Source organism: Rhineura floridana, chromosome 11 (genome assembly GCF_030035675.1).
Source record: "Rhineura floridana isolate rRhiFlo1 chromosome 11, rRhiFlo1.hap2, whole genome shotgun sequence".
Taxonomy (NCBI): Eukaryota; Metazoa; Chordata; class Lepidosauria; order Squamata; family Rhineuridae; genus Rhineura; species Rhineura floridana.
This window is the reverse complement of record NC_084490.1, coordinates 2,947,617-2,975,212: the sequence shown is the minus strand read 5'-3', so window position 1 is coordinate 2,975,212 and position 27,596 is coordinate 2,947,617. Positions and strand designations below refer to the sequence as shown.

The 27,596-nt window shown below is 47.1% G+C and overlaps 1 protein-coding gene across 1 annotated transcript; it reads right to left on the bottom strand.

The window, feature by feature from the left end:
* Positions 1-5,121: 5,121 nt before the first annotated feature.
* CLDN7 (claudin 7) lies at positions 5,122-23,709 on the bottom strand. The gene is made up of 4 exons (XM_061588486.1): positions 23,305-23,709; positions 12,045-12,209; positions 7,649-7,733; positions 5,122-6,482 (listed from the first exon to the last, which is right to left on the bottom strand). The coding sequence occupies exons 1-4, from the start codon at positions 23,525-23,527 to the stop codon at positions 6,314-6,316; spliced, it is 642 nt and encodes a 213-aa protein (XP_061444470.1). The 5' UTR covers positions 23,528-23,709; the 3' UTR covers positions 5,122-6,313.
* Positions 23,710-27,596: the final 3,887 nt, after the last annotated feature.

Below are 27,596 nucleotides of genomic sequence, written 5' to 3'. Positions count from 1 at the left end.
GGAACAATATCTTTCAGCCATCAAATGCCTGGGTGAACAGGAATGTTTTTAAACTCCTCCTGAATGTTGTTAATGAGGGTGTTGCCCCTCCCCAGGATGGGCATTCCACAAATAAGAATAAGGAACCATCCCCAAAAAGGCCCTGTCATGGGCCAATGCTAATGAGCAACACCCCAGTGGCACCACCACCACCAGGCTCTCCCCTGCCGCTCGTAGGGTCCAAGATGGTTGATATAGGGGAAGGCACTCATTTAGGTCCTTGGGTCCCAAGCCATTTAGGGCTATATACACTAGATCTAACATCTGTAATTGGGCCTGGTAGCATACTGGCAGCCAGCTCAGCCCTTTAGGGCCAATGACAAATGGTCTCATCAGACTGCTCTGCTCAGCTACCTAGCAACCTCTGGACCATCTTCAAGGGCAGCCCCCTGTAAACTGTATCACAGTAGTCCAGAAAGGAAGTCACTACAACACGGACAACTGAGGATGTGCCCAGAGGAGCAGGTCTGACCAACTTTAAGCAGTCCTAGTCCCTTAATAATCTTCTGTCTAACCCCTGCCTAGTCTTGGAATAGTGTTTTACTATTGTTGCTTAATTTATACTATTTTATATTTATACCTGTGTCGAAGGGCTGCACTGTTAATCCAGGATATAAAGAGCAGCATTATCCAAATTGGCCATTGGGTGGCACTGCTATTTCATAAATTGTCCTCCTGGATCTCTCAGCGCTTTTTGATACTGTTCACCACGGTATCCTTCTGGACCTCCTGAAGAGGTTAGGCATAGGGGGCACTGTATTGCAGTGGTTCCGTTCCTTCCTCTCTGGTAGGCACCAGAGAGTGACATTGGGGGATGAGGTTTCGGATCCTTGGCCTCTCACTTGTGGGGTACCACAGGGCTCCATCCTCTCCCCGATGCTGTTCAACATCTATATAAAGCCGCTGGGGACTATCATCAGAAGATTTGGGCTGCAGTGTCACCAGTATGCGGATGACACGCAGCTCTATCTCTCATTCAAATCTTCTCCGAGGCTGGCTGTACAAACCCTGTCCAAGTGCCTGGAATCGGTGAGTGGCTGGATGGGAAGGAATAAGCTGAGGCTTAACCCTGACAAAACCGAGGTACTGTTTGTGGGAGACAAAGGAGGGTTGGGGGATATTGACCTGGTGCTCAATGGGGTACAATTGCCCCTGAAAGACCAGGTCCGCAGCCTGGGGGTCATTCTTGACTCCCAGCTATCCATGGAGGCTCAGGTCTCGGCTGTGAGCTGGGCGGCGCTGCATCAACTCCATCTGATACGGAGGCTGCGCCCCTACCTTCCCAACCATCTGCTCCCATCTGTGGTACATGCCCTGGTCTCCTCTCGCCTAGACTACTGCAATGCGCTCTATGTGGGGTTACCCTTGAAAACGGTCCGGAAGCTGCAACTGGTACAGAACGCGGGGGCTCGCCTGATTAAAGGCAGCCACCGGCGAGATCACATCACTCCAGTGCTGAAGGAGTTGCACTGGTTACCAGTTGTTTTCCGGGCCCAATTCAAGGTGTTGGTTCTGACCTTTAAAACCCTATACGGTTTCGGCCCAGTCTATCTGAAGGAGCGCCTCCAGCATCATCAGGGACGCCGCTCAACAAGATCAGCCTCAAAAGGCCTTCTCTCTATCCCACCAGTTAAAACAGCTAGACTGGTGAGAACTAGGGAGAGGGCTTTTTCTATTGTGGCTCCCACCCTGTGGAATTCCCTCCCAAATGATCTCCGCCATGCCCCCGCTATGATGAGCTTCCTCCGGGCCTTGAAGACCTGGCTCTTCAGACAGGCTTTTGGGGTGGGTTAGGTTTTATTATTGTTGTATAAAATTATGCATGGCATTGAGAAAGTGGATAGAGAAAAGTTCTTCTCCCTCTCTCATAATACTAGAACTCGTGGACATTCAAAGAAGCTGAATGTTGGAAGATTCAGGACAGACAAAAGGAAGTACTTCTTTACTCAGCGCATAGTTAAACTATGGAATTTGCTCCCACAAGACGCAGTAATGGCCACCAGCTTGGATGGCTTTAAAAGAAGATTAGACAAATTCATGGAGGACAGGGCTATCAATGGCTACTAGCCATGATGGCTGTGCTCTGCCACCCTAGTCAGAGGCAGCATGCTTCTGAAAACCAGTTGCCGGAAGCCTCAGGAGGGGAGAGTGTTCTTGCACTCGGGTCCTGCTTGCGGGCTTCCCCCAGGCACCTGGATGGCCACTGTGAGAACAGGATTCTGGACTAGATGGGCCACTGGCCTGATCCAGCAGGCTCTTCTTATGTTCTTATGTTCTTATGTTGAGATTTTTAATGTTTTAATGTATTGTATGTTTTTAATCTGTATGTCGCTCAGAGTGGCTGGACAGCCAGCCAGATGGGCGACTAATAAATTTAATAATAAATAAATGCTGCATTTCTGTTTTGGGGGGGGGGAGAAGAGAGAGAATCCTGTCGATTCTTGCTAGTTAAACGCTCCCCCTTTCTCTCCCCCCTCCCCCGGAATCCAGTCTTCCTTTAGAAAGGCCTTCTGGAGAACCTGAATAATTTTTTAAAAAAATCTGTCTACTTTCAACATTTATATACTTGCGCCTTTTTTTGCCACAAAAGTGCAATGCAGTCAGTAAAAACAGTTAAAATAATACAACATTTAAACTGTAAAGTAAAATATCAAAATTAATACAACAGTACAGCAGCGTAATACTATTCCATGGGACGGCCTTCAAGTCGATCCGGACTCATGGCGACCCTCTGAATAGGGATTTCATGGCAAGTGGTATTCCGAGGGAGTTTCCCATTGCCTCCCTCTGAGGCTAGTCCTCCCCAGCTGGCTAGGGCCTGCTCAGCTTGCCACAGCTGCACAAGCCAGACCCTTCCTTGCCTGCAACTGCCAGCTGGGGGGCAACTGGGCTCCTCGGGACTATGCAGCTTGCCCAGGGCTGCACAGGTGGCAGGGCACGCAACCCCTGAGCCACTCCCTGTGGGGGTGATCTTTAGCTGGCCCTTGACGCCCAGGAGACACAAGTGGGGGTTTGAACTCACAGACTCTGGACTCCCAGCCAGGCTCTCCTCCCCACTGTGCTATACCAGCTGTGGGAGGCTGTGTGGATCCAGAATTGGCCCCCACAGGCACTTATGGACCCACTGTTAAAGACCTTATCTTGGAAGACAATCTTTCTCGGCCACGAGTGATCACCAGTGAAATGACTATTCCATGATCTAGAGAACACAAAATAAGAACGTAAAAAGAGCCCTGGAGCAAGAGATGGATCAGTCAAAGGAGCCCATCACAGCCCAGCATCCTGTTCTGACAGTGGCCACCCAGATGCCTCCACAAAGTTCCCAAGTCAATGATCTTCCCTTGTTTCTAGTGCCTGGCACTTCAAGGTAGACATGAAATGAAATGGAGGCTCCATTTAGGTATCTTGGCCACCAGTACGCCCCCCCCCCAGACATTTATCTAATCCCCATATAGGGCCTCAAGGGAAAAATCCCTATCAGTGTTCAAGGACACATTTCAGCCAGGCAAAAACCCTGAAGCATCACCAAAAACAGGAGGACCTCCCTCCACCGCACCAATCTGAATATGGTAATTTATAGAGCTATTAACTCTGAGGGCTCTGTTCTAGTCCACTGTTGGAGGCAGGATGCTTCTGAGTACCAGCTGCCGCAGGAGGGGAGGACTGCTCTTGTGCTCAGGCCCCACTTGCGGGCTTCCCTTTGGAGCATCTGGCTGGCCTCTGTGAGGACAGGATGGGCCCAGCTTCTTCTCGTGGTTTTGTATGTATAGGTGCACATTTAGGAATAGTTACTATAATTTGCTACTGGGCCAAAGTTCAAGGTTCTGGTTTTGGTGTACAAAGCCCTATACAGGTCAGGACCAGGTTACCTGAAAGACCGTCTTACCCCTTATATCCCCAGTCGATCACTGCTGTACAGGTGAGGGCCTCCTGCAGATACCATCTTATCAGGAAGTCTGTTCCACACAACATAGGAAATGGACCTTTAGTGGGGCGGCACCCACCCTGTGGAATTCCCTCCCCTTAAATATTAGGCAGGTGCCATCTCGGCTATCTTTTCGGTGCCTTTTGAAGACTTTCCTCTTTCAACAAGCCTTTTGAGACCTATCCCAGTCTGCATCTGTGTTAGAATTGCTTGTTAATGTTTTTTTAATAATGTTTTTAACCCTTTTAAAAAGATGTTTTTAAAGCTTTTTTTAAAATGTTTTTAACGTTGTTTTGTTTTAATGCATTTTAAGGTCTTTTTATGATGTTTTAAAGTGTTTTTAGTGCTTCTGTTTGCCTCCCTGGGCTCCTGCTGGGAGGAAGGGCGGGATATAAATCAAATAAATAAATAATTTATAGATACCATGCATCTCACCATAGCGAGGAAGGTACCAGGTCACCAGAGTGCCTTCTCCATCTGTTGATGAGGGGCTGCTAACCGTGGCTGGGAAACCCCTTCCCTTTGAACCAAGCTTGGTCTGAACAGCCCTCAGAGAGAACACCTTCAGATAAGAGGACTGTCCTCTGTAAAGTAGGCCACAGGGCCACCCTACCAGCCAACTCCTTCCCCAGCCTGCCGTATCCCATCCTTCTGCAAACCAGCCAGTGAGCCCAAACAGGAACTAGAACCCACGGCAGGTAGAGGAGCCAAGGAGTTCTAGTTTTGCCTCCATCTTCCTCCTCCTCCTGAGTTCTACAAGAGGCAACCCTGAGACCAAGGAAGAGGAATGTCACAGCCTCCTGGACAGGTTGCAAGACAGACAGGTGGGGGCTGGCTGAGGACAGGCTCAGGTCGGTACGGCACTGCCCATGCGCCCCAGTGGGCCAACTTCCGCTGGTCCTGGCCACAGACGGAGGGCCACAGGTGCTTCACTCCCTGAGTTAAGGAAAAATGAAAAGATTTCAGCACATGGGTCAAAGTGCCTTTTTCAAGCCACCTACTTCCACACACTCACACCAGAGAATGGGGACCAGCGTGTATGTGTGTAGGAGGGCAAAAGAACACCATGCCCAGGTAGTGCTCAAGTCCCACCTCCTTGGGAAAATCAAGCCCTTTTTCTCCTTAAGTTTTGCACACAAATGAGGAGTCAAGCCAAGTTCAGGTTTTGTCCAAAACAGTCTTTATTATGTACAAAAAAATATCAATTCCCAGCAACACAAAGACAATTAATAAAAACAAAATAGCACACAACGCTGATGAGTCATAGTGCTTTAAATAAGGCAACATTTTAATCTAGGAATACCTCATTTCCTAACCAAAACTGGAAATATTTTTGTACCTCCCCTTCCCCACGCAATAATTAAAAAAGTGTTTAAAATCTATTAAGCAAGCAAACATTGCTGAGTACAGAGAAGTTTTCAACACGTGATTTAAGGGTGAAGGTATGAGCATTTACTGGGAAAATTTAGTGGCGGGATGAAACATAGGATTGTATTAAACTAAGTCATACTCTGAGTAGACTCACTGAATTAGTGGATCCAAGTTAGTGTGTCCATTCACCCCATAATTAATGCCCTGAGCTTATGGGGAGCTACAGATGTAGTTTGGGATTCTCCAGTAGGGGGTTCCATTCACACACACCCCAAAAATAAACACACCTACAACGGATAACCATGTAAACACAAGTCGGTGTTTGGGTTCCGCTTGCTGGTGTTAAATGACAGACTGATGGGAACTGTAACTGAACGCACCTGGAGGACATCAGTTGGCAAATGATGCACTAAAGACACTCTCCAATTCAGGGAATTGATTTGCATACACATTTCAGGGAACTTGATTTTGGGTTTTAGGTCTGTCACAGCTCTATGTGTCCCTGAGTTGTTTTTTAAAATTTATATTAATTTGGGAGTGGGATTGAGATCCTCAAGCGAGAACACCACGTCACAAATTATTTCTGTTCCCCCCACCTCCAAGAGCATGGGATGGAAAATTAAGCAGGGGGGGCGGGGAGGAAGCACAGAAAGTGTTGTACTGGGTGTTAAAACACCATCTGCATTAATCACCAGTGATTGTTCTGTGGATATACACACCTATGCATTAGCAACAAATTGCACTAGTATATCCCTAAAGAAATTACAAAGTAAAAAAAATTGTCTAGTAAAAAGTTGGTGTGAAATTAAAAAAAAATTAAAAGGCCTCTGACGGGGCTGAAGATTTGATGCTGAGGTACTTTCAAAGAGTTCAGCCCCCCGCGCCCCCCAGGATGGGCAGGGGGGCAGTTCAGTGGTATTCCAGACATGGAAAAGGCATGAGTGGCAGAACTATAATTCAGCTGCTTCAAGCGGGATATTAGACATATTCTTTGCTACTGGGAGGCTTGGAGATGGGTCTGCCTTGAGGATAGTTGCGGCCACTGTATCCGGTCTTGGTTGGACACGAACAAGAGAGAAGACCGCCCCCCAAGAGCATCAGTGCGGAGCCAGCCCAGCCAATGAAAACGGCAGGTCCAAATTCGTACCTGAAAGAGAAAGCCGGATGAACAATAAGAGGCTTAAACCAGGCCTGTTTAGGCGGTGAATATATGAATAAAGCCTTGGCACAATCTCTATGCAGAAGCCTCTGCTGTTCATAGGAAGCGACCTATATGAGACAGACCCTCGGCCCATCCAGCTCAGTGCTGCCTACACTGACTGGCAGAGGCTGTCCAGCGTTTCAGGCAGAGGTCTCTCCCAGCCCTACCTGGGTACGTCACCGGGGATTGGACCGGGGACTTTCTGCATGCAAGGCAGGTGCTCTCCCCCTGAGCCACAGCCCTTGCCCCATGTTCCCTTACATTGGCTTCCTATGGAGCTGCCTCTAGGGCAGCAGAGGGGAAAGACTAGATTACTGCAATGCATTGTACCTGGGGCTGCCTTTGGAGACTGTCCAGGAATATCAGACTGAAGCCAGTGTGGTGCAGTGGTTAAGAGTGCTGGCATAGGACCTCGGAGACTAGGGTTCAAATCCACCACACGAAGCTCACTGGCTGACCTTGGGCCGGTCACCGACTCTCAACCTAACCTACTTCACACTGTTGTGGGGGTAAAATGGGGAACGGAAGAAGCATGCATGCCACCTCCTCCTTGGAGGGATATAAACGTAATAAATAAATACGGCAGGCAGAGTTTTAACCAGGATTGGGCGATGAAAGAGTGTACCTTTTCACTTTCATTGGCTCCTAAATCCATTTCCAGACCTAATTCGAAGTGTGGGTTTTAACTAGTCGTGTAGTTACAAATTCAGAAGTGCAGGGTCCCTTCATGATAGTCATGCCACATCCCCTCACAGCCACGCCCCCTCGCTCACTCTCCGTTATCTCCATACTCCTCAGTTCTTCCCACGTGCAACCTCTCCCGCAACAACAGATGTCCCTAGGAGCCAATCAGCATGAAAGCGGAGTTTGTTACCTACTGAGAAGAGTCTTCCCAGTGGCCAACTCACTTCCTTTCACTCTGATTGGCTCCAATCAGCAGGAAAGGCCAAGGAAGCATGTTAGAATACTCTTCACAGTGGCCAACACACTCCCCTTTCATGCAGAGGTTGTGGGGTTCTGTGGCCCACAAGCAATGGAGGTGGTCACCCACTTCATTTCTCTTCCACTCCCAGAGTGTAGCATCCCTGCCCCACTTCACAAGGAAAACTCACTTCATATTTACGGCCACCATGGAGTCGTAGAAATCTCTCACAGTCTGGTGTCCGATCCACGAGCAAGCAATGAGGGCTGATAACCCTGAAATTGGGGGTGGGGAAGAGAGAGAGAAAATATATTACAGTCCATTTGGGCTTTTTTCTTTTTTCCATAAACAGAGCTCGGAGAGTTCATTTTAAAAAGTAACCACTTCAAGTCCAAAAGGGGGCTAAGTCCTGTTTATGTTTGTCCCTTTACAAAACGAAGTCATTCGCTTCACGTTCAGTTCACAGCTTGGTTCAAGATCATCCAAATGATCTTTGGCCATTTCCCGCCTCAGCACTCAGAGTATTACAAGCATTCCACGTTTTATCCTGAAACAAACTTAATTTATGTTTGGTTCACCCGACAATTATGGGAACTACTTTAAAGCGAAATTCAAAGATTCAGTGAACTTTGTTAAACTGAACTAGTTCATTCCAAGCACTAGTTCAAGTTTCAAATCAGTTTCCAGACAATGTAGACTGGAGCAGGGGAGAGACTTGAGGGTTGCAAGATCTACTTTCTATTTATTAGAATCCCAAGATCAACTGAGATCAAGCATGAATCACTGAATTGGGGCAATGCACGGGGGGGGGGGAGTTTTAATCCTAAACATTCAGAATCCCCAACAAGTGATTATCACTTTGGCTTTGCAAAGCCAAAAGTAAAATGTAAAATCCACCACCTGTAGATTTATGAAAATATAACTCTGTGTTCAAGCATTCCTTGCCTGTCTTGCCACCTGCAAACCCTTCTCACTGCATCCTTCAAATTTATTTATTTTTTATTTATTTCACAAAATTTAGATGCTGCTTACTCAAGAGAAAAACCAAGCAGTTAGAAAGTACCACATATTCCTTAAAAATACAGATAAAAGTAAACGTTAAAAACAAGTTGATATAAAATGTTATCAAAACGTAAATAAACACAGCAATTTAAAAACATATGTATGCAGTAAAAACCACACGTGATTTTCAACATGTTAAAGCTGTCTGTCTTCTAACTGACCCCTTTGGAAATATTATTTATTCGATTTATTAGTTGCCTTACACAGGGCAGTCTCTAGGTGACTTGCAAACCAGTTAGAAACATACCTGAAAAGATTAAATCATAGGCAATTAAACAATATAAAACCAGCCCCATTCTCAAGAAAGTAGTCAAAAACATCACTAGCACGTGAGCCAACTAAACCCAACAACCAGCTCTTCATATTCCATCTTGAGTGCCTCTTCCTAGAAAAGATTTATTTCCGTTCTGCAGCTTCTTCCAAACAGGCAGTGCCGCTATGGCAACTCCATTCCTATTATTACATGCAGCCATCGCCCCCTGAGATGGCCAAGGGATGCCCTCTTGTTGTATCACAACATCGCTGTTTCAGTACTGCCAAATAAACAGCCCCTCCTCCATTCCGCCAACCCAGTTTGCTGCCTCTGTTCAAGAGATGCTTCCCCGTGGAAATGGCAAGAACAGGAGCTCAAATATATACAGTATTTCACCAGGCCAATGCCCATCCCGTAGCTGGGGATAATGAGCATATGCTCTTGCATGCAAAAGGACCCAGGTTCAACCCTTGATGCAGGGCTGGCCCCAGGCATGCTGGGGCCCTTGGGCACCAGGCTGTCCTGGGCCCTGGCACCCACACACGCCCCACCTACCTACCTACCAGGAGGATGGAGGAGCGGGAGGTTGAGCGGGTGAGTGAGCGGGCGGGGGGACAGGACAGCGGGGGGACAGGTGAGTGAGCAGGCGGGGGAGGGTTAGTGGGTGGGGGAAGGGCCAGTGAGCGAGTGGGGGAAGCGGGAGGGGGCAGAGAGCGAGCTAGTGAGTGGGTGTGGGCAGGCAGCTCCCTCCCTGTGATCCGCGGCAGGGAGCCTGCCGCAGAAGGGGAGCACTACTCCCACACCATAATGAGGGGCCCTTCAGGGGCCCCTGTGGGCTGCAGGGCCCTCAGACAGGGCCCCACCTGGCCGCCCTTTGGAGCCGGCCCTGCCTTGATGGCATCTCCAGGGAGGGCACAGAGAGAATCCCCTGCCTGAAACCCTGAAGAGCTGATGCCAGTGAGTGTAAACAATACTGTACTAGACGGATCAATGGCCTGGCTCAGTACTGAGCATCTTCCCGTGTTGCTCTGTAACCCCAGACAAGCCCTCTCCTGCCTCCAGCCACGGCATTAGGGCAGGGTCCGTAGTGCAAACCGCATCTCCCCAGCGGTTTACGATGCTTGCCAAGACTGAAAGGGACCATTAAAGCAGTTAGTTAATCTGCAGAGAAATGGGTGGCTTTAAAAGAGGATTAGACAAATCCACAGAGCATATCCATGGCTACCCACACAGGTACACAGGAAGCTGCCTTATGCAGAGTCAGAGCATCGGTCCACACTGACCGGCAGCGGCTCTCCAGGGTTTCAGGCAGGAGTCTCTTCTGCATGCAAAGCAGATCCTTGACCACTGAGCTACGGCCCTGATGGCAATGTTTTCCCTCCCCTGTTGGAGACAGTATGCTTCTGAATACCAGTTGCTAGAGACTGCGGGAGAGGAGAGTGCTCTTGCACTTGGGTCCTGCTTGCGGGCTTCCCTTTGGGGCATCTGATTGGCCACTGTGAGAACAGGATGCTCGATTAGATGGCCCCCCTTTGGCCTGGTCCAGCAACCGGGCTCTTCTTAAGCTCTTATGATAGCATGGGTTCTGAAGAGCAACCAAACAAGAAATGTTGCAGCCCATAAAATGGGCTCCAGCCCACCCAAAGCTCTTGCTACAATCAATTTGCTTAAGATGGGGAAATTAAGTAGCCTGGCGGGCAGAGCGCAAAACAAAAAATGGCCTGAACTACAATTGTTTAGAGCCCCCAATGCATGCCATGTAGCCACTCTCTTGAGGAAGGGGGAGAATAGCACCATTTGGATTAGGGCTGGGGAGACGTTCTGTTCAGTTCGCATTTAAAGCAGAGTCTATCAAATACGCCGTTTCTTAAACGATACGAGAAAGGAAACACAGCCATCCTTTGACATTTACTTCTCCGAATATTGCGATGCAGATCTCCAGCCACACAATGTTTACAAAAATGCATTAAATTAGGGAAAACTGCTCACAAAATTGTGCCCATTAGTCAGAACTGCATACAAAAATGAGTTTATTAAGAGACATTCCCACTAAAGTGTTGAATTTTCATCAGAATTTTTTTTGAGAAATCTGCAAATTGCTCCAGAAATGTGGAGAGCTGAATTTAAGATTAGAAAATTGAGAAACTGAGAGAACCAAAATTAACAGGTCCCTCCATCCCTAATTTGGATATTATTATAGATTGTATTTTTTATATACATACCATGCCGCTATAAGGCAACACAGACAGGGGCCAGCCTCCTAGGAGCTTACAGTTTAAATTGGACAGCAGGGAAAGGAGGGAAGCATGGAGGCAAACACAGTTAATGGTAGATTGGCTCCAATTGGGAATGAGAACTAAAGGGATAAGGGCGTGTTTGCTAAGGTCACAACTTTTTCCCCAAGGCACTATACCCACCCTACCCAAAGCTGGACTGCTAGACTCAGAGATGACACTCCAAAGGAACAGAGAACATCCCAAAGTTGGAAAACCACCCTGCAGGATCTGGAATGGTGTCTAGCTTTGGGTGCTGAACCTCAAAACGGGTATTGTAGAGCTGAAAAACTTTCAGAAAAGGGCAATTAGAATTATCAAGGGGATACAGCAATTCCCCTGTGAGGAAAGGCTGCAGCATTTGGGGCTTTTTGGTTAAAAACTGGTAACAGGAGATGTGATTGAGATGTATATAATTATTTATGGTGTGAAGGAAGAGGTTGGATTTTTTTCTCCCTCCCTCATAACACTGGGACCCAGTGGGGCCATCCAATGACACTGAACATTGGAAGATTCAGAACAGACAGAACAAAGGACTTCGTCACGCAGCGCAGAGTTAAACGATGGAATTCACTCCCATGGGAGGTGGTGATGGCTGCCACCTTGGATGACTTGAAAAAAGAGGATTAGACAAAGTCGTGGAGGATCCGGCCATCAATGGCTACTAGCCAAGATGGCTATGTTCTCCCTCCTCTGTTTAGGATGCTGAGTTATCAACTGCTGGGGAGCAACTGCACTGAGGAGGGGGTTGGACTTGATGGTCTTATAGGCCCCTTCCAACTCTACTATTCTATGAGTCTATGAACTGGGAGAGTCGCTGTTGCACTCAGGTCCTTCCTGCAGGCTTCCCACTGGGGCACCCGATTGGTCACTGAGAGAACATGATGCTGGACTATTATTCATTCATTATTTCATTTGATTTATATTTCGACTACAGGGGGGCCCTTTGCCCTAGGCCAGCTGCAGAACAAAAGGTGGGCCTTTCTTGGCCAACTCACCTGAAAGCAGAAAGATGATGCCTCCCGTCATGGCAATACGAGCCTTCTTGACTTTGTCATCACCTCCGCAATGGGTGCACTTCATCCCCATGGTTGCAACGCCCATGGCGATCACCCCCAGCACAATGGAGACCACCATCAGCGCCCGCGTGGCTTGCAGGGAGGCTGGGAAGACAGAGCAGGAAGAGTCAGAACACCCAAAGGCAATGGAAGTCCTGCTTCCGGGACCCAGGAGTCCTGGCATCTTAAGCACACTTGCCTCCTGACTTTTCTTCAGATAACCCAAAAATTCTGGCTCATGATCCTTCCTGCTTTAACATGCCAGACTTTGCCTTCCTTTTCCAGAGAACCCAGGAGTCCTGCCTCTCACCCCTCTGCTGAAAAAAAAAAAGGCAATGGACTGCCTTCAAGGCAATTGCAACTTATGGAGATCCTACAAATAGGGTTTTCATGATAAGCAGTATTCAGAAGAGGTTTTCCATTGCCTCCCTCTGAGGCTGAGAGGCAGTGACTGGCCCAAGGTCATCCAGTGAGCTTCATGGCTGTGTGGGGATTCGAACCCTGGTCTCCCAGGTCATAGTCCAACACCTTAACCACTATACCACACTGGCTGCAAGCCTACAATTTACTGTTTCCCTTTAGCCTGGACAAAGGGTCTCTGGGTTATTTTTCTGGTGGAGAAACCCGGCTTGCTTTTTAAAGTAATTGATTTAATTTGTGATAAAACACTTTTCCCCTCTCATTTAAGCACTGGTGAACAAATAATATTTTATAATATGAATGGATTATATCCAGTGTTCATCATTGTCAGAGAAGACCCATTGAAATTAATGGACATGACTAACTTAGGCCCATTAATTTTTTTATATATTTATTTATTTATTTAATTACATTTCTAGACCGCCCTATAGCAGAAAGCTCTCAGGGCGGTGTACAACAAATAAAATCACAATTAAAATATGAGCAAGTGTGAAAAATATAACATGATAAAAATCCGAAATAGAATTGCACCTGTGTACACCTACACACACTTTTTAAACTTTCAGTGGGCCTTATTAAGTAAAACCTAACTGGATGCAGACCAATGTGTAGACTAAAAAAGACCCCACAACTTAAAAAGACTGACTTTTGAATGTCACCAGCTGTAAAGGAAACAGCGAAGGTGTAGAAGAGGTTAATGCATGACAATCAGTTCACCCACCATATCAAAACCACACCTCTTCTTATGAAAATGAAAGAGAAGGCAATCTATTCCTGGGGAGATTGAGCTAGCCATCTGTTACTTTATTTTGTACAAACAGTACAAAAACACAACTAAAAACAGGTTTTAAAACAATACAGTATTAACACCTAAAGCAGAGATCTCCACCTAGTTGGAAAAGCTTGCTGAAACAAAAATGTTTGCAGATGCTGCTGTACTACAACTCCTGTCACCCCTGGACATTAGCTCTGCCACTAGGGCTGCTGGGAGCTGGAGTCCAGCAACATCTGGAGGGCACTGGGTTTGAATGAGGGCACCGGGTGCAATGGACCTTTGATCCAATCTAGCAATGCATTCCGACAAGCTTTCAACTGATCCTACAATGGATAAGGTAAATTACCACCTGCCCTGTTCCTACTGCCATTTGAAGCCCAAGAGTTTATTAGCAATTAGCCATCTTTTGTCCAGGTAAATATGAGGTCCCCAAGTTCCAATCAATCAAACAAAGCCAATTAAACATCTTGGCACCACTTGAAAGACAACTCCATTTCAGAAAGCACTGCAAGTCACTCCCCATCCTTCTCTTTTGGGTTCGTGTCCCAGGACCAGCTCAGAGTGTGACTCCCACGGCTGCTTGCTGCGCGGTGCAGACACACACGCCAGTCATCCTGGGGCTGGAAAGCCGTTCTGCTCTTTAATTTTGCCCAGAAGCATAATGACTGTATTGCGAAGCCAAGAGACGGATGCCTGACTGGGGGCGTGGAGGGTGTTGATGGCGGGGTTCCTAGAGATTCCTCGGAACGAAGAGATTGTGTTAGGGGTTGAAAGAAGCATGAACCCTCATTCTGGGTTAAACAGGAGGCAATGCTCTTGGGGGTTGTGCATGGGGAAGCTGCAGCTCTGGGGGGGAGGGAATCTAGAGGGGCCTTCCCTAACCTGATGCCTTCCATCTGTTTTGGACCTCGCCTTCCAACAGCCCCAGCCAGCATGGCTGCTGGAGGGCACCAGATTAGGGAAAGGCTGCTCTCGAGTGACACCAGTGTTCCATTTCCACTTTTGGCTTCTTGCCAAGGTGCAACCCGGCCAGGTAAAAGGGATACAAAGTCTAAATGAGCCGTTTGCTAACAAGACCTATAAAACCACACCTTGCTTGACTCTTTATGGACTCAGTGAACGGACATTCCTAGTATTAGAGTTGGCAGTCAGTACTCCTGGGTTCTTTGTATGTGGTGGGGAGGGGGTCTACTTGAGTGACATCTGGGAGATAAAGACTCTGGGAAGAGGGTGGGTCTTGCATGTAAACAGTAAAGAATCCTGGGGGGCAGGACTCCAGAGTTCACGGTGGGAGCTCCAGATAGCGATTGAGGGCTCTGGCGGCCCACCCCACAGCGCTCTTTCACCTGGCCAAAACTCCTGCCCTGTTTTGCAAATCAGTGGGGTGATGCATCTCAAGTGAAGAAGCCTCAACTATAACTGCCTGCTCTGCTTCCCTGCCCCACAAAAATCTATGGGATTATTTGCAGCAGGTCACTATCACTGTTACGACACTATTGTGGAACGCTAAACATTGTCTCTTTTTAATTTGAAAAGTATTAACTTACAAATCCAAGTATCAAACAGCTTTTCTTTGCATTTCAGGTTAGAAGCAGACATCTCTCCTTTTTTGTACTACAGAATATATTTCGAAATAAATATTGAGTGAAATAATAATTAAGGTAAGGCCAAGCAGCTGTTTCTGCATTGTTTTTGGTAGAAAAGAAATGGAGTCTAAGAAACCACCCCACCAAGGGTCTGTGGTACGTTCTTTTCAACTGGGTCAAAGACAGGGCTGGCACTACCATTAAGGAAAGTGAGGCAGCTACCTCTTGGGGCCAGCAGCCTCCTGCAAAAGTTATTTCCTGTGAGCAAATGCAGCAAAAAAAAGGATGAGGGGAAAGCGCGTGTAAATCCATAGGATATACCAAGTCCAAGGGCTGTTCTCCTTTCTGAGCAAGCTTCTGAGGGCCACAAGACAGGGTAGGCAGGGCCAGAGCCAAAGTGGGGGTAGCAATGAATGTAAATTATATCTTTGTACAGCACACTAGTTTCAACACATTCACACAGCCCCCTCCGTTCAGACAAGCCAGAGGCAATCAGAGTTTGGACACATTCGAGCCTGGCAAAGACTCTCTAGGAGGGTGCACAGAGGGTGCCCTGGGTCAGAGGTTACCCACCCCATGGATGTTCTGCATTTAATAGTACACGTGCATCCCTGACTCCATCTCAGTTCTTTGGTTTTGGGGGCCCATATCTTTGGCCCTATAGGAAGAGAAGGTAAGGGTGGTAGAGTAGCGCGGCTGATGTGCGCTCGTGTCTACCAAGCTTAAATTAAAATGTTCCTTTAAAGCTAATTTTGTGCACGTTCAGGGGTACTGTACTCCTTGAATTTGCAGGGTTCAGCCCTGGGTTCAAATCTTTCACCAAACCTGTCTGCAAGAGTCGGGAAATGCACACAACCTTCCACCTTGAAGTCAACCATAGCACGACAACAATATAATAACATCCCTTCTAATATTTGATAATAGCTTGCATTTATAAACAGCCTCACAAGCCTTCCCCAACCTGGTACCATCCCAATGATTGATTTCAACTATCATGCCCGTCAGCCCCAAGCTGACATGCAGAGGGCACAAGGTTGCAGAATGGTTACAGCTAAGAATTGTGAGAGGTTTGCATGCACTGAAAATACTCTGTGGAAATTATGAGGCCAATGGTGAACTCTCCATCCCACACAAGCAATGGCTGGGACTGAAAACTCACCTCTGAAAATAATAATTTGTTGTTGTTATGTGCCTTCAAGTCGATTTAGACTTATGGCGACCCTATGAATCAGTGACCTCCAAGAGCATCTGTCATGAACCACCCTGTTCAGATCTTGTAAGTTCAGGTCTGTGGCTTCCTTTATGGAATCAATCCATCTCTTGTTTGGCCTTCCTCTTTTTCTACTCCCTGCTGTTTTTCCCAGCATTACTGTCTCTTCTAGTGAATCAGGTCTTCTCATTATGTGTCCAAAGTATGACAACCTCAGTTTCATCATTTTAGCTTCTAGTGACAGTTCTGGTTTAATTTGTTCTAACACCCAGTTATTTGTCTTTTTTGCAATCCATGGTCTGTGCAAAGCTCTCCTCCAACACTACATTGTAAATAATAATAGAAAAAAAGATATCAACCATTTTGTCCTTCCGTGAGGGTGGGGAGGGGACAGGAGACTTTGAGATCTCAAGTGTTCAGAGACAGGCATTTTCTGACTCCCACTTCCAAAGCAAAGCTGATGCAGAGACTGATTGGTATTCAACTCAGCCTTGCCCCACCCTTTCCTCTCTCTCTCTCTCTCTCTCTCTCTGTCCCTACAGACAGGGAGGGGAGGTGACATCACCCCTCTCTTAGGACAGGTGCGCACGCAAGTGCACCCAGGCACATCTGACACCACCAAAGAGCCAACCAACCAACGGCTGAACAAAGTTTCACTGAAACCAATGTGGGTAGACAGAGTTCAGTGAAGGGAGGGGAATCTGGATCTAGCAGCTAAAGCGTTTTTGTGGGGGAGTCCATTCCACCTTCCCAAGAAACCCAGGCGTTCCAGCTGTAGGCCTTTATCCCTCAAGCAAACTAAAGACTATTCTGCACCCAGGTCCCTATATTTCCAATTTCAGCTATCTGCTCACTCAACCTGCACAAGACCCCAGAATCTGTTTTCCCCCTCTTTTTTACATTCCCTCTTTCTCACTGATCAGCCAGGAAGTTCTCTCTCCCTCCCTTCTCCTGATTTAGTTAACAGGCCTCCTTTCCGAAGACTCCAGGTATCCCGTCAAAGTCCTCTGCCGTATCCAAAGGGGACTGTGAAATGGGTACAAAGATTAGCCCTCTGCCTGGGAGATGAAAAAGCAGCTTTCTCTCTCCCTCAAAACTTCTCCCCGTGACCCCTGTGGTTGCGCTTATGCCATGAGCAAAGCCAGTTTGTTTTCTCAAACAATGAAGCATGATAAGATATGGAGCACCCTTGGCATCGAGCTTTGCTTTTATAAACAGAGGTAAGCGCTACTCAGGAACATGGGGTGAGAAGGCAGAGGAGCTGGTCCTGGTCGTGGAAGGGCCAGTTCCCAGGGACTAAGTCAACCTGGTGTCGGACCACAATTCCCACCACCCCTGACTCACTGGCCGTGCTGGCTGGAGCTGATGGGAGTTGTAGTCCGAAACGTCTGGAGGACCCCAGGTTGGAAGAAACTTGACTAAATGAATTGTGGCTTCCAGTCTCCCTCTCTAAACTAACCTGCTCACCTGCCTTCCCCAAATTTCCACGAGTCCTGCTCCTCTTTCAACAAGCCTTTTAAACTGAGACCTTATCCCAGTCTGCTTCTGTGTTGGAACTGCTTTTTAATATGTTTTTCAACCTTTTTAAAAAAAAAATGTTTTTCAACCTTTTTTCTTCAAAGCTTTTTAAAAAAATGTTTTTAAAGTTGTTTTGTTTTAATGTATTTTACAGTCTGTTTTTATGACATTTTAAAGTGTTTTTAGTGCTTTTGTTTGCCGCCCTGGGCTCCTGCTGGGAGGAAGGGCAGGATATAAATCAAATAATGAATAAATAATAAAATAAATAAAATTTATTCTGCTCCAACCACTGAACACCCCCATGAGAGATCCTCAGCAGCCAGTCTTTCCTGCTTAAACTTGTGGATGTCACTCCCCTTCTAGGGGACTCTAGAATCCTGGTCTGCAACCACCAACCTCTCATTCCCTAGGACAGGGTTGGAGATGTTGATAAACTACAAATCCCATCATCCCTGACCCACTGGCTGGGGCTGATGGGAGTTGGAGTCCAGCAACATCGGGAGGGCCCCAGGTTCCCCAACCCTGCCCTACAGAGCCCAAACACCCAGTCTCCAGTCTCCCAGCCATAACTGGGCAAAAAAGCGAAGATACGTTATCCCTCCAAATTGGGAAAAGTCAAAACCTCAGCGTTCACGTCGCTGGGCATGCAAGAAAAGAAGGGGAAGGTGTTTTGCGTTTCTAGCTTCAACTATTCTCCCAACTCCCACACACTTGCAAAGCGAAGGAGGCGCCACCCTAGGTGACAAACTTAGAAAGAATAAAAGTAGTCAAAGAGAAACAGACAAGAAGTCAAAACAGCTGAACGGGGCTGGGCAAGAAGCTACACTCCCATTCATCCATTTGCAAGAACTCCTACATCAGCCTCTCCCAACCTGGGGCCCTTCAGCTGTTTGGGACTACAACTCCCATCAGCCTCAGCCAACACAGCCACCGGACACTGGGGCTGAGAGGCGCACAGAGAGTGCTGAGAATTGGAGTCCAAAACAATAAACCAATATGGAAGAGACCTCAAAGGTTTTTTCTTTGGGTTCTGTGCCCCAAACTAGAAAGGAATTAGACATAACTTTTTTGAGGGGGGACAGCGGGAAAGCTCAGCTCTTGTGAGCAGGACAGAATTGGTGCTGGGGCGCAATCTTGACTCTGATCTGGAAACCACTTTGAGCCAGGACAGGCTCCCACGCCAGGACTGAGCCCTGAAGGAGAGCAACAGAGGGCTTCCAAGAACATTCAGAGGAGCTGCCTTCCTCGCCAGAGACGTCCCAGCCAGCCCCTTCTGGATCCGGGAGGAAGGGCACGTTGCACAGACAGAGGGGGGGGGACGCCATTCCCAAGGAAGCTTGAGGGACCCCCTCCCTAATCTCTCTTTAAAAGTAAACAGATTAAGCACCTGCGGAAAGCATTTTAATCCCAAACAGGTTGTGGTTACGGGGATAACAGGGTGATGAACAAGGGAGGCCAGCATCTTCAGAATGCAGAGGCAAAGATACGTGATTTGGGCACATTTGGCTCCCATTGATAGAACATTTCAACACCACCTTCAGCAAGTAGGTATTGCTCCTCCTCTTCCTCAACCCCCTGCTCTCCGTCCCCATCCCTTACCATGTCTACTCTGCCATCGCATCTTGTAACCCAAGAGTCTCCCCCCCCCATGCCTCTCTCAGGAGGCTTCTCGGCTGTAGTCCATTTATGTCAGATTCATTCTGTGTTTTATCAGCTAAGTTTCTGTTTACCTCCCCAGCACCCTGGGCCTGAAACTCTTGCTCTAACTTCCATAGGGCATTTGGGCCCCTTCTCCCTCTACTTTTATTTATTTATTTATTTATTATTTGATTTATATCCCACCCTTCTTCTCAGCAGGAGCCCAGGGAGGCTGTTAGCCCATGAAAATGGAAATGGACTGCCTTCAAGTTGATCCCAACACTCTACCAGTCTTTCCCAACCTTTGGGTCCCCAGATGTTGTTGGACTAAAATTAATTCCTGGCCATTGGCCATGCTGGCTGGGGCTGATGGGAGTTGTAGTCCAGCAACATCTGGGGACCAAAAGGTTGGGAGTCTAACCACTGCACCACACTGGCTCTCAAATGGAAATAGACTGCCTTCAAGTTGATTCCGACTTATGGTGACCCTATGAATAGGATTTTCATGGTAAGCAGTATTCAGAGGTGGTTTACCATTGCCTCCCTCTGGGGCTGAGAGGCAGTGACTGGCCCAAGGTCACCCAGTGAGCTTCATGGCTGTGTGGGGATTCGAACCCTGGTCTCCCCGGTCATAACTGGCCCATAGACTGTTTTAAATGGTAAGCGCCTTGAGGTCAGAGACCTATCTGGTTTTGCCTATCAAAACCAGTGAAGAAAGTAGATAAAAGTTTTTCTCCCTCTTGCATAATACTTGCGGACGCATTGTGAAACTGAATGTTGGGAGATTCAGGAAGTACTTCTTCACGTGGCCTATAGTTAAAACTATGGAATTTGCTCCCACAAGAAGCAGTGCTGGCCACCAACTTGGATGAAGCTATCAATGGCTACTAGCCTCAGGGGCTACCTTCCACCTCCACTGTAGGAAGCAGTATGTCCCCTGAATGCCAGCTGCTGGGGGGATGTCACAAATGGGGAAAGCTCCTCTTGAATTCAGATCCTGCTTCCCGGCTTCCCTTTGGGGCATCTGGTGGGCCACTGCGAGAACAGGATATGCTGGACTGGATGGGCCCCTGTTGGCCTGATCCTGCTGCTACTGCTGCAAGACTCTCCTGATGTTCCTAAACTCTGCAAGGCCGCCATGGATACAATAGGTATCCCATTTCCTCTTCATCCTCCTCTCTTCCTGCTCTACCTCTCTAGAAAGAGTACACCTGGGAGGGCCCGGAGGTAGCAGCTGGTGACAAATCTGGGGGAAATTCAAAAGCAGAGGTCCTTTGTCATGCTTTGCCTGAAGGTGTGGCTCAAGGCAGGAGGGGAAGGAGAGAGAGAAAAGGCCCAGAGAACTGACCCAACCGGCCCAGGAGGTTTCAGGAAGAGACATTCTACAAAAAGGAGGAATGAGTAGATGGGAGTTTTGTGGGCTGATTTTTTAAAAAGTGGAAGAAGTGAAAGCGACAGATCTGCAAGAAAGAGGGGACACGGAAGGAAGGAAGAAAGGCTAATTTAGAGCTGATGTTCCCAAGACCTCCCCAGTTTAAAAAACAAGATGTGTGGATTCTGTGGATGGAAGCCTTGGCTCTCCACCCTCTTTCTGTTTAGAGAAGGAGGGGCAGTGTGATCTTTGTGGCCAAGTTGTCTAAACAGAGATTTAACAACAAAGGATTTTTTAAAGCCTCCCTTTTTCCTGTCCTCCCACAATAGTCACAAATCCCAATTTAAGACAACTTAAAGTCCAACGGACTTAACAGAGTCGTAGATCAGGTGTGGCTGAAAATCCATCCCTTCCTTAGAACAGCTGGGGAGATGCACTAATGCCTGTTTGAGGGAAAGACAGAAGGATTTTGCTATGAGCGGGAAAACAAAGAATCCTATAAAATCATGCTTTTTTTCTTCAATGGGAAGGCAAAACTTGCCTTCTGGGTGTTCCTAACTGTTTTGTTTTTTTCTACACACTGCAAAATTTTTAAACACAAATTCAAGTTCCAGGGGTTTCCCCTTCCTTTTTAAACCCCCTGTTTTATCAAGAGCAGCAACAGCTCTTAATTTGAATCAGAGCTGAGTCTTCCCAAGAACTATTTTGAATGTACATGAGAATTCATGAAGGGGAAAAGAGGCGGCCTCTGGGCATGTGTGAAGAAAACTTGAGAAACTGTGAAAAACTTCTCTTACTGGTCAACCACAACTAAACCCACATAGAGCCAGGATTATAGAAAAGGCCTTTCAGAAGATGAGGCATCCATGGGATTCTTAAAACACTGAAGTCTCAATCTGAAATAAATATATGAAATAAACACACAGTCTGCATCTGTGTTGGAATTGCTTTTTAATATGTTCTTAAACTTTCTTTTTAAAAATGTTTTTAATCTTAGAAGACGTTTTGATACTTTTTTTAAGTAATGTTTTTGAAGATGTTTTGTTTTAATGTGTTTTAAAGCTTGTTTTTATGATGTTTTAATGTTTTTAGTGCTTTTGTTTGCTGCCCTAGGCTCCTGCTGGGAGGAAGGGCGGGATATAAATCTAATAATAATAATAATAATAATAATAATAATAAATTTCCTTTCACACCTCAAAGTCTTGATTCAGATGCATCACCACCAAACTATCCATATTAGTTCAAAAGAGCATGGTGCTCTCTCCCCCTCCTACCACAAATCTTGCTACTTGCCTCACACGGTAAAGACCAGCAAATAATAATAATAATAATAATAAATTTTATTTGTTAGTCGCCTATCTGTTCGACCAAACGAACACTCTACGCGACTTACATAACATTTTAAAATGCAATATAAAACAGCATATTCATCAATCAATCTAACATCATAAAAACAGCAATTTATAGATACAAAAAACTACTCCACCCCAATATTCTTATAGGCCTGCCTATGTCAAAAGGTTTGCATTTCTGGTGGAGTGGGGTGGGGGGAGGCAGAGGACTGCAAGGTGCATAAAGGGAAATAGTTTGTTTTAGTTGGAACCGGAGGACATTTGAAAAGGCAGATGTGAAAAGGACCCAAAATGGGTCTCGCAAGAGTTCGCGGTGGCCTGCTCTTTCCCCACTTGCACCCCACTTCATATCTCTAGCAGAAAGGAAGTGATTTTCCAGGCAAGGCATTTAGTGTGTGCGCACCGCGCGTGTGCGTAGAGGGGGAAGTTCCTGGGTGTGTAGGATGAGGGCTGCTGTCTCCTGTCTGTGAAGCCAAGTGTGGGATGCAGTAGAAGCCCTTTGAGTTAATCAGTAGCCAAAGGGCAGAAGGATAAGATGCAGGCAGGTAAACCCGCCTTTTGCAAGAGGAAAATGGACGTCTTCTGTTCCCCGTCTCTCTCCTCCCCCCCATGCAACTTTTCTGTTCCAAACTCCTTCAGGTTTTGGTCCGGCTGCAAAATGCATTTTGGGGGGGGAATTGCTGATAGGGATCACCCCAACCCTACTTGACTCCTGCTGCATTCTCCCTGCCCTCCAAGTTTCTCTTCTCGGCCTGGGGGCTGCCCCCCCCATTGCAAGCTTCCCCCTATTCTGCCACAGGCCAAACACACCCACCTTCCTCCTCCTCTGACCCAGATGCCCACCCACTCTCCTGCCCACAACTGTGCGCTTCCCTTCGGCAGGCGCCCCATCGCCCACCCCAGCCTTGGCCTTGCTCTGCCCTTGACCCCAACCCCCCACATTCCCCAGAACCTCTCCCTTCACTGCCCCCCACATCCCACCACCGTCACCCCCTCCTTGCTCCAAGCCCCACCACTTTATCCCCCCAAGAAACACCTCTCCCCACGGTGGGATTTTACAAACTTCTCTTTTCATCGCCCCCCCCAAGCCATTCTTTTTCTGACCCCCCCCCCATCAAAAACATCACCCGGGCTTCTCCCTCATCTTCTCCCAAATCTCTCTGCCCGCAAACACAATCAGCCCCCCCCCAAAATATTTGTTACCTTTCAGCCCAGTTCCTTACCGTGACCCCCTCTTTCTCCTGAACCCCAGAACAACATCCTCCTCTATTTACTTTGTGTTTTAAAAAATACGCCCGCCCCGGTCCCGGCCCCGGCCCCCCCACTCACAGGCCAGGTTGAGGACGGAGTCGTAGACTTTGCACTGGATCTGCCCGGTGCTCTGCCAGGCGCACTCCATCCAGAGGCCCTTGTAGATGGCCACGGCGGTGATGATGTTCCCGCTCGTGTAGGCGGACATTTGCCACTGGGGCAAGATGGTGGCCACCAGGATGGCGATCCAGCCCAACAGGGCCAGCGCGAAGCCCAGCAGCTGCAAGCCCGAGTTGGCCATGGCGCGGGGCGCGGGAGAGCGAGAGCGCGCAAAGACTCGAAGCGCAAGGACCGGCCGGGGCGCTGCCTCGCACGTACCTGCGCGCCAGGTGAGCGCACCTGTATTTATGCCCTGTCCCGGGAGGGGGAGGGGAGCGTGACATCAGGGCGGGGGGGAGGAGTGTCAAGAGAAACCGACACCCAAGGCCACGCTCGTTTCCTGCGGAGGGACTTTCGGGACTGGCCTTCCGTCTTTTGTGCCGTTATGAGTCAGGGAGCAGGTAGAAATCCAGCGGGTGAAGAGCTCCCTCTCTCACGCACACAAACACCGTTCTCATCCCTAAATAAGATGTTAAGATTTTTTTTAAAAAATGTTTTTAATGTTTCATCCGTGTTGTTTGCTGCCGTGGGCTCCCTTTGGGAGGAAGGACAGGATATAACAATAACAACAAGAAGATGTTGATGTGTTTTACTCTTTTTAGTCTATTGATGTTTTAAAATGTTTTTAATTACTTGTTTTTAACTATTTTATTGATTTATGTCTTTTGTAAATTGCTTAGAGGTTTTTTTTTAACAATCAAACTCCTTCTGGGAGGAAGAGTGGGATAAAAATTTAATAAATAAATAATAAAGTATAGTAATTTTATACAATTTCCCCTAACCTGAAATACATAGAGGCGGGTCCCTAACCTTTGCAATCAGCAATGTCTATCCTTAGCATGGATCCTCAGACCACATAGCTATACAAACAACTTTCCCAACTGTTGCAGCTCCTGCATATGAAATATGGAAACAAAATCCAATTTGCTTCTGACTAGTCCATCCTTCACCAACCTGGTGCCCTTCAGATCTTCTGGGTGGCATCTCTTATCAGTCCCCAGCGTCATATGGGAGTTGTCACCTAAAATAATTGCCCATTGCTTGTGAAGCAAAGAATCTGGAGGGCATCACGTTTGCAAAGCCTGTCAATAGAAACAGGAAGGAGTTTGCGTTAATGCTAACATTGTCTGTGCAAGTCTCTGCACATATAATCACTGGGTTGGAGCAACTCCCCTATGAGAGAAGGCTATAACATTTGGGGCTTCTATCTTAGGGGGGCAAAGGGACTTTATGCATGGGACAGTTCTCCCAATGGAGGGCTGTAGAAAGTGGAGTCCCTCAAGGATCGGTATTGGGACCTGTACTTTTCAACTTGTTCATTAATGACATAGAATTAGGAGTGAGCAGTGAAGTGGCCAAGTTTGAAGTGGCCAACAATACTAAATTGTTCAGGGTTGTTAAAACAAAAAGGGATTGCGAAGAGCTCCAAAAAGACCTTGTGATGCCCTTCCCTGGCTCTCCCTGTCAGGTTCCTACCTGCTCGTGGCTACTGCCTTTCACTAGGCACCACCAGGGACTCCACCAGTCTGGACTGTCCTTTTTTATGGTTTCTCTCTCCGCTCTAGCACAGATCTCAATAGATCCCCCTGCTAGGCAGCACCACCAGTCACGTTCTACAACCAATGTTCCCAGAGACCTTGCCTGAGTCTCTCTATCCGGTTACATTCGTGACTGCGTGCCTATGCTGTTCCCAACCCCCTTGTATCAATGCAGATAACTCATAACTCGGGGTTGCTCTGGATACATATAATGTTATCTTCTCCTCTTCACCGCTGCCACCATTTGTTACTGTTTCCCTTCAGCCTTGGTTATTACCTTACCCTCCCTTCTGGTCTGTGAAACCCCAGCCAAGGATCAGGCCTTCGGTAAACCAAAATAGTATTTATTAAATAACATTAATAACAAGATACCTTTGATAATGATCTACAAGCTTATGGTTTCATCTATTACTGTGATATTTGACTTATTACTAATCCGAACTCCACCTCCCTCTTTCTCCACACTCTCCTGACATACACCAACTCACACCCACCTCCCAACTCCACCAAAACAACCCACTCACGTCCACCCAGATTCAACTGTCATCCTTCCATTTATACTCTCAGCCATCCAAACACTCAGCCAATCATCCAGCATTCTACTGCTCATTTACTCCCCCCTCCTCTTTCATTCCACTTACCATGTATCTTCTATACAAACAGCACTTACCATATATACAGTAATACAGGAACATCACATTTCCCCCACCCTTAAAAACGGCAGAGTATTATTCCTGCTCTAGGATTCATACGCCGCGTTAACAATAAAACCAAGTCTTTATGGGGAAAATGTCTTTTTTGTTCCTACATCTGTGTCACGTCACTGCAGTCCCAGCCACTTGCCTTGAAAGTCCATCGGCCAATACATTGTCCTTGCCTTTTATGCACTTGAAGTCCACTTGATAGTATTGTAGGGCCCAGGACCACCTCTGCAGCATAGTGTTATGGTTTTTCATAGTCTGCAACCATAACAAGGCCCAATGATCCATCGTCACCGTAAATCTTCGTCCCCACACGTATGGGCGCAACTTGTTCAGTCCCCACACGACCGCTAGGCACTCCTTTTGGACCGACGAATAGTTTTTCTCCCTCGACGTCAGCTTGCGACTCAGATACGCCACTGGATGTCTGGTGCCTTCTCTCTCCTGCAGCAAGACGACTCCCAGCGCCAGGTCCGACGCATCTGTAGCCACGATGAATGGTTGCTCATAGTCTGGTGCTATTAATATAGGTCCTTGGCACAAGGCTTGCTTCAGCAGATCAAAAGCCTTCTGACATTCATCCGTCCATACCACACGCTCAGAACACTTTTTCTTTTTCAACTCATGCAAGGGGGTTGCTATTTCCCCAAAATCTTTCACAAACTTTCTATAAAAACCAGCCACACCTAGAAATGCCCTAACTTGTTTCTTTGTTAAGGGGATAGGCCATGATTGTATTGCCTCAACTTTGCTCCATAAGGGGGTTATTTTCCCACTCCCCACCTTATGTCCTAAATAGATTACGTCACTCACAACTTTCCCATTCACACGGTACGGAACAGATCTGACTGGGGCATGATTTCCAGTATCAATGGAATGTCTGGCTATACTGGTTCGGCCAGGTTTATTACTAAAGAGATCTCCATAGTTTTTCAAAACTCTCAGAATCTCTTCCTTTACTTCTTCTTTCACCTCCTCCGACCATTCCTCTTGATCTACCCCTCCTTTGTCTTTGCTTTCCTGTACCAAATCTGGAAGTTCAGGCCCACTTCCCTCAGGGAATAAGGTAACTTGCGACACCTTTGCATCCCTGGTATGGTAAGGTTTCAACATATTTACATGAACCACTTTGCTTTTGTTTAATTGGTCTGTGGTAATTACATACGTCACTGTGTCAAGCTTTTCTCTTATGGTATATGGTCCCTCCCAGTTAGCCTGTAATTTATCATGTTTCCTGGGTATGAATGCCATAACCATATCTCCCACATCACACACACGTTCCCTGGCTGTTCTGTCATACCAGTAACTTTGCTTCTCCTGAGCTTGACTCAAATTCTTTTGCACAACTTCCATCACTGATGTTAATTTGCTGCGGAAGTCTAATACAAAATCAACTACAGATGTTTTGTACTCTCCCAGGGTTCCTTCCCATGAATTTTTTAATAGTTCCAAAGGTCCCCTCACTTTTCTAGTGAACATCAGTTCAAAGGGTGAGAAGCCTGTTGACTCCTGAGGGACTTCTCTGTACGCGAATAAGAAGCACCCCAAACGTTCATCCCAGTCTTGTGGGTGATCTTGAACATAACTTCTTATCATGCCCTTCAGAACCCCATTGAATCTGGTTCTGTATTTGCTAGGTACTATCAATTGCTTCACTGGTTCACATTCATCCTTTCTCTCAGCAGGCATCCACAGTCTATATAAAATTCCATTCTCACACACAATTTGATTCCTCAGCTTGTCAGTAAAGGGAATCTTTTGTGTCAGGGCTTGGTCCTTTATTTGCTTCAAACTTGTATCCTATTCAGTTCTTCTTTGAACTGCTCTGCCTCTTCACTAGAGACCATTTGATACAAGTTGTTTCTTTCAGCAGGTCTTCCAGGGGTTGCTATGGTGACCGTAGGCTCGAAAACAGGTTCCACCCTGTTTCCTTCAGCCCCTTTTAACATGGCTTCTGTTTCTGTGCCAAGTT

What these genes read in the sequence shown, in the direction of transcription:
- CLDN7 (XM_061588486.1), bottom strand. Translation starts at nt 23,527, where the DNA reads ATGGCCAACTCGGGCTTGCAGCTGCTGGGCTTCGCGCTGGCCCTGTTG. An exon ending in CTCCGTCCTCAACCTGGCCT is followed by an intron (nt 12,210 to 23,304) that starts GTGAGTGGGGGG and finishes CTGTCTTCCCAG; the next exon opens with CCTCCCTGCAAGCCACGCGG. An exon ending in CATCATCTTTCTGCTTTCAG is followed by an intron (nt 7,734 to 12,044) that starts GTGAGTTGGCCA and finishes CCCCAATTTCAG; the next exon opens with GGTTATCAGCCCTCATTGCT.